At 45.9% G+C, this 20521-nt stretch overlaps 1 protein-coding gene across 13 annotated transcripts in view; it reads right to left on the bottom strand.

The window, feature by feature from the left end:
* Nucleotides 1-20521, bottom strand: part of nav3 (neuron navigator 3) — a 242139-nt gene that overhangs the window by 12163 nt on the left and 209455 nt on the right. For 5 of the 13 annotated variants that reach the window (XM_036945151.1, XM_036945155.1, XM_036945162.1 and 2 more), the window contains 14 exons: nt 19954-19974; nt 19318-19341; nt 17810-17833; nt 17481-17558; nt 12729-12812; nt 9760-9871; nt 9020-9141; nt 8786-8806; nt 7188-7211; nt 6515-6687; nt 5952-6041; nt 4115-4280; nt 2848-3031; nt 231-328 (listed from right to left, as the gene is read on the bottom strand). In XM_036945151.1, the coding sequence (XP_036801046.1) occupies nt 231-328; nt 2848-3031; nt 4115-4280; nt 5952-6041; nt 6515-6687; nt 7188-7211; nt 8786-8806; nt 9020-9141; nt 9760-9871; nt 12729-12812; nt 17481-17558; nt 17810-17833; nt 19318-19341; nt 19954-19974 (1221 nt within the window). The remainder of the gene's footprint in view (nt 1-230; nt 329-2847; nt 3032-4114; nt 4281-5951; nt 6042-6514; nt 6688-7187; nt 7212-8785; nt 8807-9019; nt 9142-9759; nt 9872-12728; nt 12813-17480; nt 17559-17809; nt 17834-19317; nt 19342-19953; nt 19975-20521) is intronic. The other 8 variants (XM_036945152.1, XM_036945153.1, XM_036945154.1 and 5 more) reach the window with 8 other exon arrangements.

The following is a 20521-nucleotide window of genomic DNA, read 5'->3' as shown; positions in this document are numbered from 1 at the left end:
CATATCTCATTAGCTACCTTGGTCTTATTGGAGCCACTTGATTCTAGGCACCATATCTCATTAGCTACCTTGGTCTTATTGGAGCCACTGTTGATTCTAGGCACCTATATCTCATTAGCTACCTTGGTCTTATTGGAGCCACTGTTGATTCTAGGCACCTATATCTCATTAGCTACCTTGGTCTTATTGGAGCCACTGTTGATTCTAGGCACCTATATCTCATTAGCTACCTTGGTCTTATTGGAGCCACTGTTGATTGTGACCACAATGCGGACACTGCGCCCCTCTTTGCGTAGATTGCCCTCATAACCATCGTCCAGGAGAATATCTGTGGGCACAAACACAACTATCTATCAAGGGAAGAAACAATCTTGGGGAAAAACATCTCTGTAATGAAAGCGTCTGAAAAATAGAGAAGTAAAAACAAGAGCCTAAATTTAATATAGAGCGGTCCTTCTGCCTGTTTGAAATACACGGTTGTCAGGCTAAAAAAGTTACATTGCTAGGAGCTCCAGATATTAATTATAAACATTCTATTTTCCTCTCTCTCTGCTTTATTTACATTGAACTTTGGAGGAAGGGGAACTACTTTGTATTCGGCTGGCTTGCTGGCACGCAGGCTCTGTGCAGGGGTGATAAGGGCCCTCTGCCACTCGTCTTCCCACGCACTGCTGCTCCCAACTCACCCCCCCATCAATTAAACAGCCACAAAGTCCCCCGAGAGTGTTCTATTTTAATTACAGGACAGACGAGGAGACCAAAGGAGGACCGAACAGCACTCCACTCATCGACGAGGACAAGGCCGGATTCGGAGAAGAGGAGCATACAAGGTTTAATTAGTCTCTTACTCACACACACACACACACACACACACACACACCTCTCCGAGGACTTCTGTTCTGACGTCTGCTTGATTGATGCAGATGATATTTCAACTTGAGGAACTCTACTTGGACAAACGTGCTGTGGTGACTCACCTTCATCCAAAAGGACTAGCACATTGTCTTCAAACTGGCCGAACAGCGTGTTGGGTAACAGTAAATATCGATTAAAGCAGCGTGTTGGGTAACAGTAAAGATAGATCAACGCAGCGTGTTGTGTAACAGTAAAGATTGATCAACGCAGCGTGTTGGGTAACAGTAAAGATAGATCAACGCAGCGTGTTGGGTAACAGTAAAGATAGATCAACGCAGCGTGTTGGGTAACAGTAAAGATAGATCAACGCAGCGTGTTGGGTAACAGTAAAGATAGGACAACGCAGCGTGTTGGGTAACTGTAAAGACGTTAATACAGTGAGTGTGTTAAAGCTATTGGAGCCCCCATCCACAGAGAAGCAGTCTCAAACAATCCCCTGTGTGACACACTCCAGCTCAACTCCCTAAGAACAACTCCCTATCCTAAATGACTGGTCTCAAATGACAATGTAAACTGTTCTACTAAATCATCAGCCAGGAGAATATAATGTAAACTGTTCTACTAAACCATCATCCAGGAGAATATAATGTAAACTGTTCTACTAAATCATCATCCAGGAGAATATAATGTAAACTGTAAACATGGGGCTGTGGTGGATCACCTGACATGATGGTGTCTGTCATGTAGAGTCAAGGGGCTGTGGTGAATCACCTGACATGATGGTGTCTGTCATGTAGAGTCAAGGGGCTGTGGTGGATCACCTGACATGATGGTGTCTGTCATGTAGAGTCAAGGGGCTGTGGTGGATCACCTGAAATGATGGTGTCTGTCATGTAGAGTCATGGGGCTGTGGTGGATCACCTGACATGATGGTGTCTGTCATGTAGAGTCAAGGGGCTGTGGTGGATCACCTGACATGATGGTGTCTGTCATGTAGAGTCAAGGGGCTGTGGTGAATCACCTGACATGATGGTGTCTGTCATGTAGAGTCATGGGGCTGTGGTGAATCACCTGACATGATGGTGTCTGTCATGTTGTAGAGTCACAGGGCTGTGGTGGATCACCTGACATGATGGTGTCTGTCATGTAGAGTCATGGGGCTGTGGTGGATCACCTGACATGATGGTGTCTGTCATGTTGTAGAGTCACAGGGCTGTGGTGTATCACCTGACATGATGGTGTCTGTCATGTAGAGTCAAGGGGCTGTGGTGGATCACCTGACATGATGGTGTCTGTCATGTAGAGTCATGGGGCTGTGGTGAATCACCTGACATGATGGTGTCTGTCATGTAGAGTCATGGGGCTGTGGTGAATCACCTGACATGATGGTGTCTGTCATGTTGTAGAGTCAAGGGGCTGTGGTGGATCACCTGACATGATGGTGTCTGTCATGTAGAGTCAAGGGGCTGTGGTGGATCACCTGACATGATGGTGTCTGTCATGTAGAGTCAAGGGGCTGTGGTGGATCACCTGACATGATGGTGTCTGTCATGTAGAGTCAAGGGGCTGTGGTGAATCACCTGACATGATGGTGTCTGTCATGTAGAGTCATGGGGCTGTGGTGAATCACCTGACATGATGGTGTCTGTCATGTTGTAGAGTCAAGGGGCTGTGGTGGATCACCTGACATGATGGTGTCTGTCATGTTGTAGAGTCAAGGGGCTGTGGTGGATCACCTGACATGATGGTGTCTGTCATGTAGAGTCACAGGGCTGTGGTGGATCACCTGACATGATGGTGTCTGTCATGTTGTAGAGTCACGGGGCTGTGGTGAATCACCTGACATGATGGTGTCTGTCATGTAGAGTCATGGGGCTGTGGTGAATCACCTAACATGATGGTGTCTGTCATGTTGTAGAGTCACGGGGTTATGGTGGGTCACCACAGTTGATGTTGAGGTTGTTGACGGACAGGCTCAAAGCTGTGGCTCACCTGACATGATGGTGTCTGTGATATTGAGGTTGTTGAGGGACAGGCCCAGAGATTGGCGCGAGGAGGACGAGGATGTGCTGGAGGTCTCAGAGGGCGGCCGGCCCATCTTGGCTGGCGTGGCGGCTGGCGTGGTGCCTCCCGTCTTGAGCCGGTCATTTTCCGCTTTCAGCAGCTCGATCTCATTCTGCCCAATGACAGAGAATAAGCATCAGGAGGATACTCTAAATGACACGGTCGTTGTTTCCTGACAGATGCTTTTCTAAACCATAGAAACAGAATTACCAGAATGAACATTCCCATTCAAGTCAATGTTCTGTGATGGGTGGACCAGCAACCGTGTTGAGTGTCCTGTCTAGTAATTAATCTTTCTATGGTTATAACTCATCATGTAGGCCTATGCCACCTGTTGGGAGACAATGACGTCACCACAAATGGACGCTTTTAGAGAGCAATCCAGAAACTGAGCCCAACCCGATGTAAAATAAAGTCATTCTACTGAGAGGTAAGCCGATTAGAAGAATATGGAAATGTCTTTGCATTCAGACTGCCCATAGTTATCATTGTGGATCAGTATTAGCGTCATTGTTGGCTGTGAGAGCCCCTTTAATCTCAACAGAGCTCTTTGTACTGGGCTTTTCACAAATCTAAATCCCAGATTAAGGGCCTGGGTAGATTATCTACACATCTGAGGAGAGAGTGCTAACTTCTCCAGTTGTTGCCATTTTGTCATGGGAGGTGGCATCAACGGCCAAGCCACTGTCCCCCCCGGTCTTTGTCACGAGATGCATTGTCATTGCTCTACCAGAAAGGTGATTGGGTGTATGGCACGGCCAGCCCCACTGACAGATAAACCTAATTAGTGGTCTGAGTGGTTATATTGTAAATTGGCCACGGTGCCATCGCGGCTTGTTGGCTTCCCCCTGAACCCCCTGACCACCCCAGTCACTCCTGGCATGGCATCAAAGAGCCAGAACAATCCCCAAACGCTGCTTTAGCTCCCTAACAGCACAGTGTCACGGCCCACTGGCCCCTGGGAAACAGGTCTCTCTGGGTGCAACCCAATAATGTCTCCTCCTGAAGTATTACTTTTTTTTACAGCATAAACAATATACATACAGATAAAACAACAGATAAGAAATTGACTGGATTAGTGTTAAACAACAATATAAGGCTATATGTACAATTAGTGACTTGATATATAAGTCAGTGCTAATTCACATTGGTGGGTCCCCCATGGTTTGGGTTGTGCATTCGTTTAGCAGGCTACCTGGTTCCTCACCTGCATACGGTTCATGGCTTCTCGGATCTGGTCCAGGTGGTGGGCCGAGCTAAGAGCCTCCAGGCGGATGTCTGTCAGCTTCAGTTCCTTCTCCCTCAGCTCGTTCTTCAGCTGCAGGATGATCTCCGCCTCCGCCTCCGTGCACTCACACAGCCTGAAAGGGGTCACACAGGGGTCACAGGGCTAGAAATACTACAAACAGGGGTAGTTACACATACAGGCTAGAAATACTACAAACAGGGATAGTTACACATACAGGCTAGAAATACAACAAACAGGGATAGTTACACATACAGGCTAGAAATACTACAAACAGGGATAGTTACACATACAGGCTGGAAATACTACAAACAGGGATAGTTACACATACAGGCTGGAAATACTACAAACAGGGATAGTTACACATACAGGCTAGAAATACAACAAACAGGGATAGCTACACATACAGGCTAGAAATACTACAAACAGGGATAGTTACACATACAGGCTGGAAACACTACAAACAGGGATAGTTACACATACCTGCTGGAAATACTACAAACAGGGATAGCTACACATACAGGCTAGAAATACTACAAACAGGGATAGTTACACATACAGGCTAGAAATACTACAAACAGGGATAGTTACACATACAGGCTAGAAATACTACAAACAGGGATAGTTACACATACAGGCTAGAAATACAACAAACAGGGATAGCTACACATACAGGCTAGAAATACTACAAACAGGGATAGTTACACATACAGGCTAGAAATACTACAAACAGGGATAGTTACACATACAGGCTAGAAATACAACAAACAGGGATAGTTACACATACAGGCTGGAAATACTACAAACAGGGATAGCTACACATACAGGCTGGAAATACTACAAACAGGGATAGTTACACATACAGGCTAGAAATACTACAAACAGGGATAGTTACACATACAGTACAGTACAGGCATGGGGAGCGTCCACCGAGGGAACCTCAACCCCCGAGGGAGAGAACTCGGCTGAACAGTTAAACCAAAGAGGATCCATTGGAGTCAGTAGGAAACTGTTATGGCAGACATACTTAGAAAACACATAGGTGGTACGGGGTCACACAGGGATCAGGTGAGCATTGGGGATGTGTGAATCCTCCATCATAGGAATTGTCCATCTGGCATGCCAAGCAAAGACGGTGTCTGTCTACAGTTCCAGTGTTGCTACTACTGCTACCATGTAAGTCATTCACTACGATCAAACTCTGCAGGTCACAGCTGAGTTTACGATCTGAAATGGGGAAATTGACTTCAAAACCCACACCATGAGCATCACCCTCCGTGGCTAGGAAAGCCTGTCAGGGACCCTCCAAAGAAGTGAGGGCAAACCAACTAGCCAGCTGGCCCACACACAGCAGATGTGAATGAAACTAGCATGCTTCTGGCAAATGCATGGCCAGCCGAGGATATTAGCAAGATGGAGGAGCCTTCTGTACATGGCCAATTCACCAGCAGTATCAGTAAGCACGGAAATATAATATAATCTCCCATGACTGCTACAAGTGATTTTAATATTTGTGTACGCGGCTCACATTCTGGTGCATTATATTTTAGCGTCGTGGCCTGATTGGGGCCCTTTGTGAGAGAAAGGTTACGTCCCAAAGAGCACCCTATTCCCTACATAGTGCACTACGTTTGACCAGAGCCCTATGGGTCCTAGAGTGTACAATATAGGGACTAACGTGCAATTTGGGACGTGCAATTTAACCCAAAGATAAAAGCAGGCTGAGTTAAGATGATGAAAGCACTTCACACCCCCAACAGCGTGCCAGCCACACACTGCCTGTTACCGAGATCTGTGCTTGTAGACCACATGACCGTTTAGCCTTCTCTTTGACATCCAAATGGGGAGGGGCTTGCTATCACAAACGCACTTGTTACTGGACAGATAGACATATGGAATGGAGAAACAAGGTGAACAAGAAGAGACATACAAAAAAGACTGGGTGAATTCAGAAGAAAAACAACATTTGTGCCAAGACATGGACGCTGAAGTATGTGTTGTATGTAGATTGGGATGTAGCCTGTGTGTAATAATAATAATGAGGTGGGTGATTATATTTGTCCTGTTTCACACGTACAAGTGTGTATTCATACATGTGTTAATGAGAAATGTGTTTTTTGCATATCCCAACTCCCCCTGAGACATCCTCGGGGGGTAGGGTCACATCCAGGGTCAGCCATTATCAACAGTGACCCTGGGGCAATTAGGGTTAAGTGCCTTGCACAAGGGACAATAGACAGATTCTTCACCTTGTCGGCTCGCGGATTCGAACTAGCGAACTTTCGATTACTGGCCCAACGCTCTTACCGCTAGGCTATCTGCCATGTGTGTATATTACAGTATACTCACTCTGTGGTAGAGGCTGAGGAGAGTAGTGTTGGGAAGCTGTCCTGTCTGTTAGCATGCTGTAGCTTTGGCGAGGACGGCAGCGATGAGTCCGTCATCTCTTCGATGTCGTCGTGGGGAGACTGAGGCTTGTTGCCCTTCTTCTTACTGAAGGCCTGCTTGAACGAGCTCCGCAACTGCAAGAGAAACACCAAAACGTCAACATCGCCCATCTCTCCAACTGAACGGTGATAATTTCCTGTCGGGTCAGTGCTGTTCTTAGGAAACAGTCACCATCAGAGAGAGGGAACGCAAGGCAACTCAACCAAGGGCAAGAGAGGGATCCAATCAAGGGCGACTGTATGGAGGAGGAATGAGGAATGCAGGGAGGAGCCAGACTGTATGGAGGAGGAATGAGGAATGCAGGGGAGGAGCCAGACTGGAGGAATGAGGAATGCAGGGAGGAGCCAGACTGTATGGAGGAGGAATGAGGAATGCAGGGGAGGAGCCAGACTTTTTAAGGTCCTGGAACTAGAAACAAACAGGCAGTCAAAATGGAGGAAGAGGAGAGGGGGGCTGTTTCCATGCCAAACAGTTGTAGAAGGGGAAAACGTTGAAGAACTGAGGAGGAAAGGAGAGGAGGAAGAGGAGGAGGTCACCACAGCATACGGACAGTAGACGCCTCATTACAACTAACCTGTGCTGGGATGGAATCAGCCACCTGAGGATAGAACAATCACTACTGTTACCACAAGAACACGCCGCTCCACTGACCCACACATCATCACTACTGTATTACCGCTAGGGCCACCATTATCTTTAAAGGGGCAATCTGAGATTGGTACATCCATTTTTTTACTTTCAAATTAATGATATATATATATATATTGATTTTTGAAGAATATAGTTTAATGAGCTTTGTTCAACTGTCATACCCCAAAAGACCTCCCATGCCACTTTAAAACTCCATTTAACTGGCAACTAGTTCCTGAGGAACTAGTTTGCATTGTGGCACTCAGAGCTGAGCTGCCTCATATCTCTCCCTTGTTTGGAGGAGGAGTCCTAGCACAATCACATCATTTTCAGTGTGACTGCAGCCTTCCCCCCCCCCCATGTCAAAGAACATCTGGAGCCACAATGGAGCCGGCAGAAGGAGACATTTTGTTTCCTGTACAAGTTGAAGAATGGATCCAGGGAGGGGAAACTGCACTTGATGTTTGTGTGTGTGTGTGTGTGTGTGTGTGTGTGTGTGTGCGCCCATGTCCCGCTCCCTGCTGTTAGTGATGCCCTCTTCAGCCAGATCACAGGCACTTCATTAACCTCTGAGCCACACACTCCCAGTGTTTCAGGCCACAGTGGCACAGAGGCAGATTTTATATGCAAATTAATATGAATAGCTGCATAAATAAGCAGCAGATTTTTTATTTATGAGCGTGGGTTGAGCTTTTCTCTGGCTCAGAGTCTGGGAAGGATTGGGAAAGAGAATTGAGCAGTTGTAATGATGCTGGTCGTACTCCTTGACGAACATCTAGCCGTTCATCATGGTCTGTTTCCCAGAAGAGATAGTATGGAGGTCAGATTGTATACTCCTCAAGTGGGGTTGTCTTCTGTACTGAATCTTATTATAAGAATGTATGAGTAATTATTGAATGTAATGAAAAATTATTCAGAGGAGAGGGTCCTCGCAAAATAGTAGTCATTACCCAGCAGGAAACTGTATTACCGGCAGAAAAACACAGGGTAGAGGGAGGATTTACAAAAACGTGGATTTTGAATGAATGCGTTTCTCAAATAGGGTGTGTAATATTTTCTCCATGGGAGGCAGAAGTGTAACTGCACACAGAAGGAGAGGGGAAAGAAGCCTAATATTACGAGGAGAGATGGACTGTACGCTTAATCAAGTGGTACACTGACTGGGGGACTTCAGGCAACAAAGTGGGACAGCACTGATTCATTCTTAAATAAGTATCTGTCCTTTTCGGGTATATGGACCACATTAGGCACTATTTGAAATAGTGAATTAAGCCTTTATTTGGTATTATTAACAGATTTTATTAGGCTTTTATTTAGTGTTTTCTTCTTTACACATGAATGAGTACTGGAAACACTGAATGAAGGACTAACGACTGGCTAATACTATAGAATAAAGGTCCTATTTATCTACTTATATACACAATTATACACTTAGGAAATGAGTGCCCATTGTGTGATCCTTGTACAAAAGTGTTACCCTTCTTTATCTCAAAGTCATTCACTCTGTCATAGACATGCGAGGATGGGGGGTTTCATATTCACCTTGTTGCCTCTCTCTTTTCCCTGGCAGAGGGTTAGGGTTAGGGAGAGCGTGAGAAAAGGGAGTGGAATTACAAGTCACAGTTATGACAATGTATGACTTCTCAGTAGAAAGGAGTGTGAGACTGGCATGGTTTAGATGGTTCAGAGGTTAGAGTGAAGTGCACTGCATGGAGACGTCTATACGAGCCAAGAAACCCTCCTCCTCTCGTGGGATTTCTTCACTCACTAACTTACCCAGCTCTTCTTCTTCTTCTTCTTGTCCTCTAGGTCTTTGGCGCTGCCCAGGGACGAGTGACTGGCTGCACTGTTGATGCTGGACATGCTCTCCGACGAGTGTTGCCGCCTAATCCGCAGGTCTGGAAGCACAAGACAACACGCTTTTTTAGTACCTACCCAGTCTAACCCCCAAGCGCCAGGTGTTTGAGATCAACTTTCAAAGAGGGTGAACTTTCTAGAGTGGTGTATGGCTGCTCTGAACATTCTAGAGTGGTGTATGGCTGCTCGGAACATTCTAGAGTGGTGTATGGCTGCTCTGAACATTCTAGAGTGGTGTATGGCTGCTCTGAACATTCTAGAGGGGTGTATGGCTGCTCTGAACATTCTAGAGGGGTGTATGGCTGCTCTGGACATTCTAGAGTGGTGTATGGCTGCTCTGAACATTCTAGAGTGGTGTATGGCTGCTCTGAACTTTCTAGAGTGGTATATGTCTGCTCTGAACATTCTAGAGTGGTGTATGTCTGCTCTGAACATTCTAGAGTGGTGTATGTCTGCTCTGAACATTCTAGAGTGGTGTATGTCTGCTCTGAACATTATAGAGGGGTGTATGTCTGCTCGGAACATTCTAGAGTGGTGTATGGCTGCTCTCATGAGTAAAGAGGGACAGAGTTTGAAATGTGTGGGTCGATCAAGAGGAAGAGGTGCGGTTCTTGCCCACACTAAAGCGCATATGGAGGGTTCTCCTCTGGCGGCGCTACCTTTGTGTAGGTGGTCGGGGCCGTTGAGGGCCACTTGGATGGCTGTCTGGGCGTCTGTGTTCTGGGCTTTCAGCGCCTCGATGGTCTCTCTCAGCTCAGCCAGCTCCGACTCCTGAGGGAAGAGAAGCAGCGCCACAGATCAACCTCCACAGCACCACCACACCACAGACCATACCAACCTCCACAGCACCACCACACCACAGACAATACCAACCTGCACAGCACCACCACACCACCGACAATACCAACCTCCACAGCACCACCACACCACAGACCATACCAACCTCCACACCACAGACCATACCAACCTCCACACCACAGACCATACCAACCTCCACACCAACCTCCACAGCACCACCACACCACAGACAAAACCAACCTCCACAGCACCACCACACCACAGACAATACCAACCTGCACAGCACCACCACACCACAGACAATACCAACCTGCACAGCACCACCACACCACAGACCATACCAACCTCCACACCACAGACCATACCAACCTCCACACCACAGACCATACCAACCTCCACACCACAGACCATACCAACCTCCACACCACAGACCATACCAACCTCCACACCACAGACCATACCAACCTCCACACCACAGACCATACCAACCTCCACACCACAGACCATACCAACCTCCACAGCACTACCACACCACAGACAAAACCAACCTCCACAGCACCACCACACCAGACAATACCAACCTGCACAGCACCACCACACCACAGACAATACCAAACTTCACAGCACCACCACACCACAGACCATACCAATCTTCACAGCACCACCACACCACAGACCATACCAATCTTCACAGCACCACCACACCACAGACAATACCAACCTCCACAGCACAGACCATACCAACCTCCACAGCACCACCACACCACAGACAAAACCAACCTGCACAGCACCACACCACAGACCATACCAACCTCCACAGCACCACCACACCACAGACAAAACCAACCTCCACAGCACCACCACACCACAGACAAAACCAACCTGCACAGCACCACCACACCACAGACAATACCAAACTTCACAGCACCACCACACCACAGACCATACCAATCTTCACAGCACCACCACACCACAGACAATACCAACCTCCACAGCACCACCACACCACAGACCATGCCAATCTCCACAGCACCACCACACCACAGACCATACCAACCTCCACAGCACCACCACACCATACTCATCTCCACAGCACCATCACACCACAGACCATACCAATCTCCACAGCACCACCACACCACAGACCATACCAATCTCCACAGCACCACCACACCACAGACCATACCAACCTCCACAGCACCACAGACCATACCAATCTCCACAGCACCACAGACCATACCAATCTCCACAGCACCACAGACCATACCAATCTCCACAGCACCACAGACCATACCAATCTCCACAGCACCACCACACCACAGACCATACCAACCTGCACAATTGAAAACAATGGCAGAATGTGCTTGATTATAGATATACTGCAGAAACACCATTTGGAGTCCCCAAAAAATAACAAATGTGCTTTAGGTGGATCTTGAATAGACATTTTTGTTCACTAATCCTGTTGAAAGAGAAACATCTTGATTTCTGCCTCTAAATCTCTAACGGTCTACCCTTCATTTCGGCCAGGGTCACTATTCTCTCAATTCTCAATCCAAAACTCAATGACAGTTGTACGATAACTCAGTCAAATATTCCTGCCTCAGAAGCACACAGAGATAGGCCATAAGCAGGTTTAAGAAGATAAGGTTTGGCAATAGAGTTTTACCCTCCGCCCCACCTGCTTGGATAAAACCTACACGGCTCCTCTATTAAACCCACATGATTAGATATAAGGCAACAGCGCTCCAATTCCCCCAAAACCATTGTGGGCTTGTGATAGGGTTTCAGTCTTAATTAAAAGTTGGGAGGGCGCAGGCGGCTTGCTTAACAAAGACGTCCCTCTAGAATCTCTGGTTTAATTTATCCAGGATTAGGGCTGCCACAGCTCGTCACTGTTATGAGTAGGGTTTCCACGAGCGGGCGGACAGGCGGAAACGCTCACGTTTCATCACAGGGACGGCTTTACATTTACAACACATGCACCATTCTTCCACTGATCCTGGTTTTAGAGCTGGATGACGTTACCCTATCTGGGTTCTTCTCCCAGACCCTAATCCCACTCAACCGCTGCCAATTACGAACCGTAACAAACACTTCTGTCATCTCTAATGTGGTCTGACATCTGTCTATGAGTATAACATCATCCAGTACACGCCCCTGAAGAAATAACTCTGCAGAGTATGGAGCGAAACCAATGTCCTGGATTAGGATACATGTGTGACAAGTTACATCTTCAAGTAAGAGGGGAAAAGGTCCCACACTAAACTTAAAGGAAAAACCACCCAAAAACTATCTTTTGGGATTTGTTTCATTAGTCCATTGTTGACATAGTCCCAAAATGTTGTGCTTGTCAGCAATAAAGTTGTGAAGATAGTTAACTTTAAAAATACAGAAACCATCCCCGCATCATGAGTTTTGCATCATATGACAATGGACTAATGAAACAAATACCAAAAGACAGTTTTTTGGGTGGAATTGTCCTTTAACATAGCGTCTACTGTAATGAAGCCTTCAACAAGAGGTCTATACAGAAATCATTCATAAGACAAAGTTATGCTGTATAAAGTGTGGTGAATGTGCCATGGGCACGACACAGGATGATTCTAAATGACTTAGGGTACGTTATGTAGTGTTTATGAAGACCTTATGAATGCTCTATAACACTTCTATAAGTTACTGTTATTGTAAAGTGTAAAGGACCATGGATTAACAGTGATGTGCACAAACAGGCAGACTTCTCAGAGACGATGAAACACTAAAGCCACGACTTCATACATGAGAAGGTATCTGGTAGCGGTGGGACGCAGCGACAGAAAGAGGCACGTACCTTTTGCTCAGCTGTCATGGTGAGGCTCGTTAGGCGACAGGTCATGTTCCCCAGGCTCTTCTCAAAGGCTGCCACCAGGTGAGCCTGCCAACACAGAGGTCAGAGTTCAACACCGACAACAAAAGCACTGGACGTGTCATTAAAGTAGGCATGAAGAGACAACGTTACATTTGCACATTTTCTGTCACATTTTCCTGAAGTCCTATAAATATATAATTCTCTGTAGGTGGAACAACCTTTTCACCAGGTGGATTCAAGATGATCCACAAACACACATTGAGCACACAGTGTGGAAAATCCATTGTTAGATAGCCACTTAAACATATAGGAGAAGAATCGATGCGACCTGAGGGTGTAGGCTATTTCTCTCTCTCGCCCTCTTCATGTTCCCTCGTGTTTCTCATGAGTCACCCCTCTCCCCAGGAACCCTCAGCTCTGATAGACTGAGTCAAGTCATCCCTCTGTTGAACCACCAGCGCTGACTGACTGGCTGGACGATCATGTTTATTTCTGTATCTGAACCAACACACTAGGAACATTCCCACTAGTTACAGCTTGCACTTTACCATGGCAACGCGGAGCCTGCTGCATGCTACCCACTCCCCCACTGTTCCAGGGTGAGAGCTTTGATGTTATGGACTGGAAGTTAAAACATGAGGTCCAAAGAAGACATGACATACAGAACTTGTGCTACAGAAGAAGTGGGAGCTACACCACGTCTGCTCTTCTGAAAGCTGTGAACCTTCACTTTCTCTGAAGACAACAGCAGCAGCGACAACATCCATGATTAGGACTGATTTTCACAGCCAACTGGTGATTTCAACGTGCACAAAAACACAGCTGAACCCAGACCTAAAGCAAAGTGAAAAGTGGGCATATCTTCTTGTACACAGGTCAGGGAAGGTTTAGCATTGCTTTAACGGCGCCTGAGTTATTTTTTCACCTGAAGAAACACCGGCGACAAACTGAAGGGTGCCAAATGTTTAGCAGCATGACACCATCTGCTGCACTGAGCCTGATGGAAGTAAAGCTCCATGAAAATAGGATGGCACTGTGAGGGATAGTGTGTGTGTGTGTGTGTGTGTGTGGGGACGGGGGAGTGATGATAAGTCCTCACCTAGAAAATACAAGAATAGTAATTGTGTGTGTGCATGTGTGTGACAGAGAGAGGAACAGACAGAACAGTGTGAGCTCACACCCACGCAACTCCACAGCATGGAGCCTCAGACACCTGTCAGGACCAGTGAGTCACACAGAGCCAGGCAGCGTGCCCACAGATAAGTAAATCTCAGCCCAACAGGGCGGAGGAGTAGCCACACAGTAATCACAGTCCTACACCAATAAGCCAACACCACCATAATGGTCCTCTTCTCTCCTCTCTGGCTGAATTGCATTTAACCTTTGCAAAATGTCATCCATCCAATCCCATCAGCCCCCTCCATCATGTGACATACACCCACCGCGGCTGCCCACCTGTCCGCCCTGTGGGTAGGGCTGTGAAGCTGTCCACGCATCCCGTGGCTGGCCTTTAGCCTTGCAACCCCTGCCCTGGGGCCTCTGTTGGGAGCCGGGGTAGTGGTTGAGGGGTGGCCAGACCAGCGAACCGGCCAGAGAGCTGCCCCTACTACTACTGCTGCTGCCCAGTGTCGACGCCATCCTCAGAGCCCTCTCTGCTCTACCCATCCACACTCACTCACACTCACACACACCAGCATGACTACTGTAGAACAAGCCAGCACAGACGGCTAGATATACTAATTCCCAAATCCCCAGAGAGAAAGGGACAAAAAGAGGTAGAGGGGAGGGGATAAGAAAGAGGGAGGGCAATCTAGAGAGGAGAGAAAGGAGTGAGAGAGGGAAAAGAAACAGAGAGAGTGACGGAAGGTGAAGGAAGGAGAATTAGGGTAAGGTAGGTAGGTAAGTAGAGTGCAGAGATATAAACCCACCTCTTAAACCCACTTTAATGACAGCCAAGGCAAGGAATGGAATCTCTTCTGAGGAGAAAATATAAAACCTCACAGTACAATACCAAGACGCTTCTACAGCGTTCTTTTTAATCCTTTTTCCAGGATGCTGAGTTTTCCTCATTGGGCTTTGTTTTAATCAAAGAAAACCCAAACAAACATGAAATAGATTGACGTGGACGTGGGAGAGCTTCTCTAACCATATGTGACTACACACATACAACTGTGTGCTTGATGTGGCGGCCATTTTAGCTACAAATCAGGCCAGACTGACCTGCTAGGACCATGCTGAAGGTGACACAACAAATAGTCCTTTATTAAAAATATTCCTTATTCCAAAAAGGTCAAAATATTCATTTCCATGTTAACATATAACAAAGGCAGTGAGCAGATACAGTAAATGAGCGTCTTATACATACAGTCCATTAGTGTCCCGTACAGCTCAGCTGCTGGAGCACAGCGCCTGCAACTCCAGGGTTGCGGGTTTGATTCCCACAGGGGACAAGTACGAAAATGTATGCACACTACAGTAAGTCGCTCTGGATAAGAGCGTCTGCTAAATTACTGAATTGTAAATGTGATTAGGGTCAATCTGCGATGACATCAATCAGCAGACACCACTCACAGCTCTTCTCATTCGTTCAATGACAAAACAGTGCCTCTCTCTAAGTGAGATTTATATTTAAATCAGCCATTCAGGAGAACATGACTGCAAACATACAGTATGCACCTGCTGAAGATGCAGTATCTCTCCCAAACAAATCAGATTACAGCACCTGAAACGCTGCCTTAATCAATGCTGCAGTGCATGTTTCAACCACTGGAGTCTCCGGAGAGAAATGTTGTTCCAATGCACAGCATGGGCCATGAAGCTTGGGTACCAGACACCATCCGGTACCAGACACCATCCGGTACCAGAGAGAGTGTATGGGTCTGGTGGGGATGACGCTACTGGAACAGATTGGGATCAGGAGCCCAGGAAAGGCATGAGGTAATATATATATATATATATTCAAGGGTTTTCTTTATTTGTACTATTTTCTACATTGTAGAATAAAACTATGAAATAACACATATGGAATCATGTAGTAACCAGATTCTTCAAAGTAGCCACCCTTTGTCTTGATGACAGCTTTGTACACTCTTGGCATGGGTGGGCATAGGTCCACCCACTGGGGAACCAGGCCCAGCTAATCAGAATGAGTTTTACCCCACAAAAGGGCTTTATTACAGACAGAAATACTCCTCAGTTTCATCAGCTGTCCGGGTGGCTGGTTTCAGACGATTCCGCAGGTGAATAAGCCAGATGTGGAGGTCCTGGGCTGGCGTGGTTACAGGTGGTCTGCGGTTGTGAGGCCGGTTGGACGTGCTGACAAATTCTCTACAACGACGTTGGAGGCAATGTATAGTAGATAAATTAACGTTCAATTCTCTGGCAACAGTTCTGGTGGATATCCAAGTTTATCATTTTAAAAGGCTAAAAAGGTTTTCAGCTATGCTAACATAATTGCAAAAGGGTTTTCCTAATGATCAATTAGCCTTTTAAAATGATAAACTTGGATTAGCTAACACAACCATTGGAACAAAGGAGTGATGGTTGATGATAATGGGCCTCTGTACGCCTATGTAGATATTCCATTAAAAATCAGCCGTTTCCAGCTACAATAGTCATTTATAACATAAAAAGTCTACACTGTATTTCTGATCAATTTGATGTTATTTTAAAATGGACAAAAAAATGATTTTCTTTCAAAAACAAGGACATTTCCAAGTGACCCCAAACTTTTGAACGGTAATATACGTGGCATTGTATTGTGTGACAAAACTGCTCATTTTAGAGTGGCCTTTTATTGTCCCCCAGCACAAGGTGCACCTGTGTAATGATTATGCTGTTTAATCAACTTCTTGATATGCCACACCTGTCAGGTGGATGGATTATCTTGGCAGATAATAGATTTGTGCAATAAATTAGAGAGAAATAAGTTATTTGTGCGTGTGGAAAATGTCTGGGATCTTTTATTTCAGCTCATGAAACATGGGACCAACACCGATGCATTTATATTTTTGTTCAGTATATATATATACACAAAGGCATCTAAAGAAAAGCTCTCATATATTAAACAATGCAACTTTTCTACAAAGACATCTGGGGTCTGTATGAGTCACACAGTGAACACAAAAGTTAGTTGGAAGTTACTTGGCAGTGTGGTGCCTTAGTGCCTGGAGATGTAGAACTCCTCGATCAAAGTCAGAGACCCTGGTGAAGACCCTGTCAGCCTCGCACTTGATCAGACGCTTCACGCAGGGCCCAGCACTGAGAGAGAGACAGGAACGCCCATCTCTCCACAGAGACCTGATAGGCTTTGGGTTCTCAGGGTTCTCTCTCACTCTGTATAATACACTTCCTCCCTCCAAACTGGGCCCACAAGCCCCCTCTTTCCCCCCTCTCTCTGTTTTGCTGAATCTGCATTTTCTTGCTAGGCCGCTCTATATTGCTGCCCCACAGGATGAGGCCTGCTTCGCAGGACAATTCCCGGTAAATAAGCCGCATATTCGAGCCGTGTTCGAAAAAAACAACAACCCAGACTTCAAAACATTTCATCAGAAGCTTAAGAAACCTTTGAGTCAGAGAGAGAAAGGTAATTAGTGGGTGTCTAGACTGATTTACATTCAAGGGTTTGGCAAAGGCAGAGTTTCCCCCCGAACCTCTCTGACAGGCTAGGATGCAAATGAACCTCGAGGCAGACGTTTTGACTGCTCAGTGTTTGTTGAAGTAAGAGGCACTTACATTGGCAGACAGCTGAGATGTGAGGGTCGCAACCTTTTCCTGGGAGGCGTCCAGCTCTCGTCGCAGCTTCCTGATTTGCTGTTTGGGTGGGGGAAAAAAATAACAGATTACCATGACGATCACGTCTCTCCTAAAAAAACAGGACTGATTGAAAATACAACAGAGCATGCCTATCTTCCGATTCCATCTCTTTAAATGCAAATCCTAAATCTGGTGTACCAGCTGCCCTGTAAACATCCATTTGAAAACATTGATGTAAAAGTCTGTCTCATTGCCACAGAATAAAAAAAATGGGGTGAATGTAAGTGTGAACGTAAGTGGGGGATTACCGTGGTATTTTGGCCTGTTTGACCCTTGATTGAAAAGAGAAGAATACAATTAACTCTATGATGCATGCTTAGTCCAAACAGAAGATATGGAGAGAGAGATATCTGTTACGATGATGACAAAGCAGCGTGTTTCCTCACGGGTAGCACTTTAAACCATTAGCCAATAAGGCATAAGGCAATCTCTCACACATAAACAACAGTACAGTCTTGGACAAATTAGCCAATAAAAGGGGAAAACGTGTACAAGCATCTAAACACATTAGGGTAGTTGTCACTTTGGTAACACTTTCCTTAAACCTGACTGGTATAATGCATTTTAAAAAGACTCAACCATGGTTTTAACAAGTAATAAAGCATTATACCTATGGGCTTGAACTAACGTGTTCATGTAGGGTGCAAACAGAAACAGGAAGTCATTGTAATGAAAGAAAAGCCAGTGATAACTGAATAGGGTGTGAAGTGAAACCACAGAGAAGGATATAGAGTAGGGTGTATTAATGATGTTTGTCCATGACTGTCAGCATGACGTGTGGTAAAGATCAAGTCAAAGTGCTGTTTGGTTCTATTCAAATGCCTGGTTGTTTAAAAGACTGGCCAATGACAAGCAATGCACCATAGGGTCAAAGAGATTTGACTTGGACACCAAGTCCAAGGTTATATAAACAAGTTTTATGTTCAGGTCCGCCACTGATAGACCAGAACCTGATTTTGGACAAAGTGGATACATATATCACTGCTCGTGCTTTGATTGTTATCTTTCATTATGGAGATCTGACCGGACCAGACCAGACAGACAAACAGAGAGACTGACAGACCAGACAGACCAGAGAGACAGACTAAATAGACAAACAGAGAGACTGACAGACCAGAGAGACAGACAGACAAGACCAGACCAGACAGACAGAGAGACTGACCTGACGGACCAGACGAACCGACCGACCGACCGATAGACTGACCAGACCAGACAAACAGAGAGACTGACCAGACAGACCAGAGAGACAGACAGACAAGACCAGACCAGACAGACCAGACCAGATAGACAGACAGAGAGACTGACCTGACCAGACCGACCGACAGACTGACCAGACCAGACAGACAAACAGAGAGACTGACAGACCAGACAGACCAGAGAGACAGACTAGATAGACAAACAAAGAGACTGACCAGACAGACCAGATAGACCAGAGAGACAGACAGACCAAACCAGACAGACCAGACCAGACAGACCAGACCAGAGAGACTGACCTGACGGACCAGACCCACCGATAGAGCGACAGACTGACCAGACAGACAAACAGAGAGACTGACCAGACAGACTGACCAGACAGACTGACCAGACAGACTGACCAGACAGACTGACCAGACAGACTGACCAGACAGACTGACCAGACAGACTGACCAGACAGACTGACCAGAGAGACAGACCGACCAAACAGATCAGACGACCAGACAGAGACCAGAGAGACAGACAGGAGACATTTCGTCCCTCACCAAGCCAAGCCACTTACCTCAGAATGTGCCTTTTCCTCTGTCTGTTTGGGAGAGAAGACATGTCGTTAAGATGTGCAGGAATAAGCCACGTTGTATGAACAATGATTCACTTCTGACAGCGTCTTTATGGATGCAATGAATGCCCATTGTCATAATGAGTAGATCATTGGGGTTGAGCTTTTGATGGAGTATGATGCAGGAGCCAGAAGGCCATAGATGACGCCCGGAAGTGAAAGCAAATGCTAAGGCAGCTCTTGATGCATCAAATTAAATCAAATCAAATGTTATTGGTCACATACACATATTTAGCAGATGTTATTGCGTGTGTTGGGAAATCGTTGACTGTGGTGTCATTTCAAGTCAAGTCAGACTGTACTAAGAACTTACACAACGTTTGATTTTGGCCAATCAAGTCATATGTAATCGATGTGGCAGGGATAATTAACATAATACATTGTATGTATGTATTGCAATATATACACACTGGTAACATTGCACACAAGTAGCATTGGTTGTTTTTTTTTTCACACACCAACCAAAAACCTGTGTGAACATCTGCCACATTCAACCAGCATCAGAGCATGTGGTGGGCATACAAACACGTTGTCTGTGTGGTGTGGAGAGATCATAGCTGACAGCATCATAGTCTTTACCTTGGCCAGAAAGGAAAGAACCTGGAAGTAAGAAAACGTGGGTTCAAGCTGCTGCAATGGGAAACCATGGCAACTCAACACTTTGCACTGCCCTGAAAACAGGGTGCCAAACTTTTGTGTAAGCCAAGCATTCTCATTGGTTATCATCTATGGCCTTTTGATTGACATCTATATGTTTTGTCCATCTTTATATTGTTGGGCTGGACGATTGGTGTTGTAATGACTTTGGGAAAATGTGTCATGATACTTTTATCATAGTGTTCTTCGTAGGAGATTTGAATAAAATTGCTCTTTGTCAGTCGTGTTTTTCAGGGTCGTGCTCATTAGGGCGCATCGCAGCAAAACGCTTTGCAACGGAAAACGAAAACAAACGTTTCTCATAGGACAGGCTGAAATAGTACCACCCCGTTTCACAACGTTTTCTGCCTACTGAACACGCCCCAGGTGTTGAGTGATAACAGATGAGATTAAACAAAACTGATGACTAGATAATGCCAAAGATGAGAAGAAATGATAAAATAGCAAACAGAAAAGTATGATGAAATTCAAATCATAACTGACATAAATA

Source organism: Oncorhynchus mykiss, chromosome 15 (genome assembly GCF_013265735.2).
Source record: "Oncorhynchus mykiss isolate Arlee chromosome 15, USDA_OmykA_1.1, whole genome shotgun sequence".
NCBI classification, from domain to species: domain Eukaryota; kingdom Metazoa; phylum Chordata; class Actinopteri; order Salmoniformes; family Salmonidae; genus Oncorhynchus; species Oncorhynchus mykiss.
Note: the sequence above shows the minus strand (reverse complement) of the source record. Positions and strands in the feature narration are given on the sequence as shown.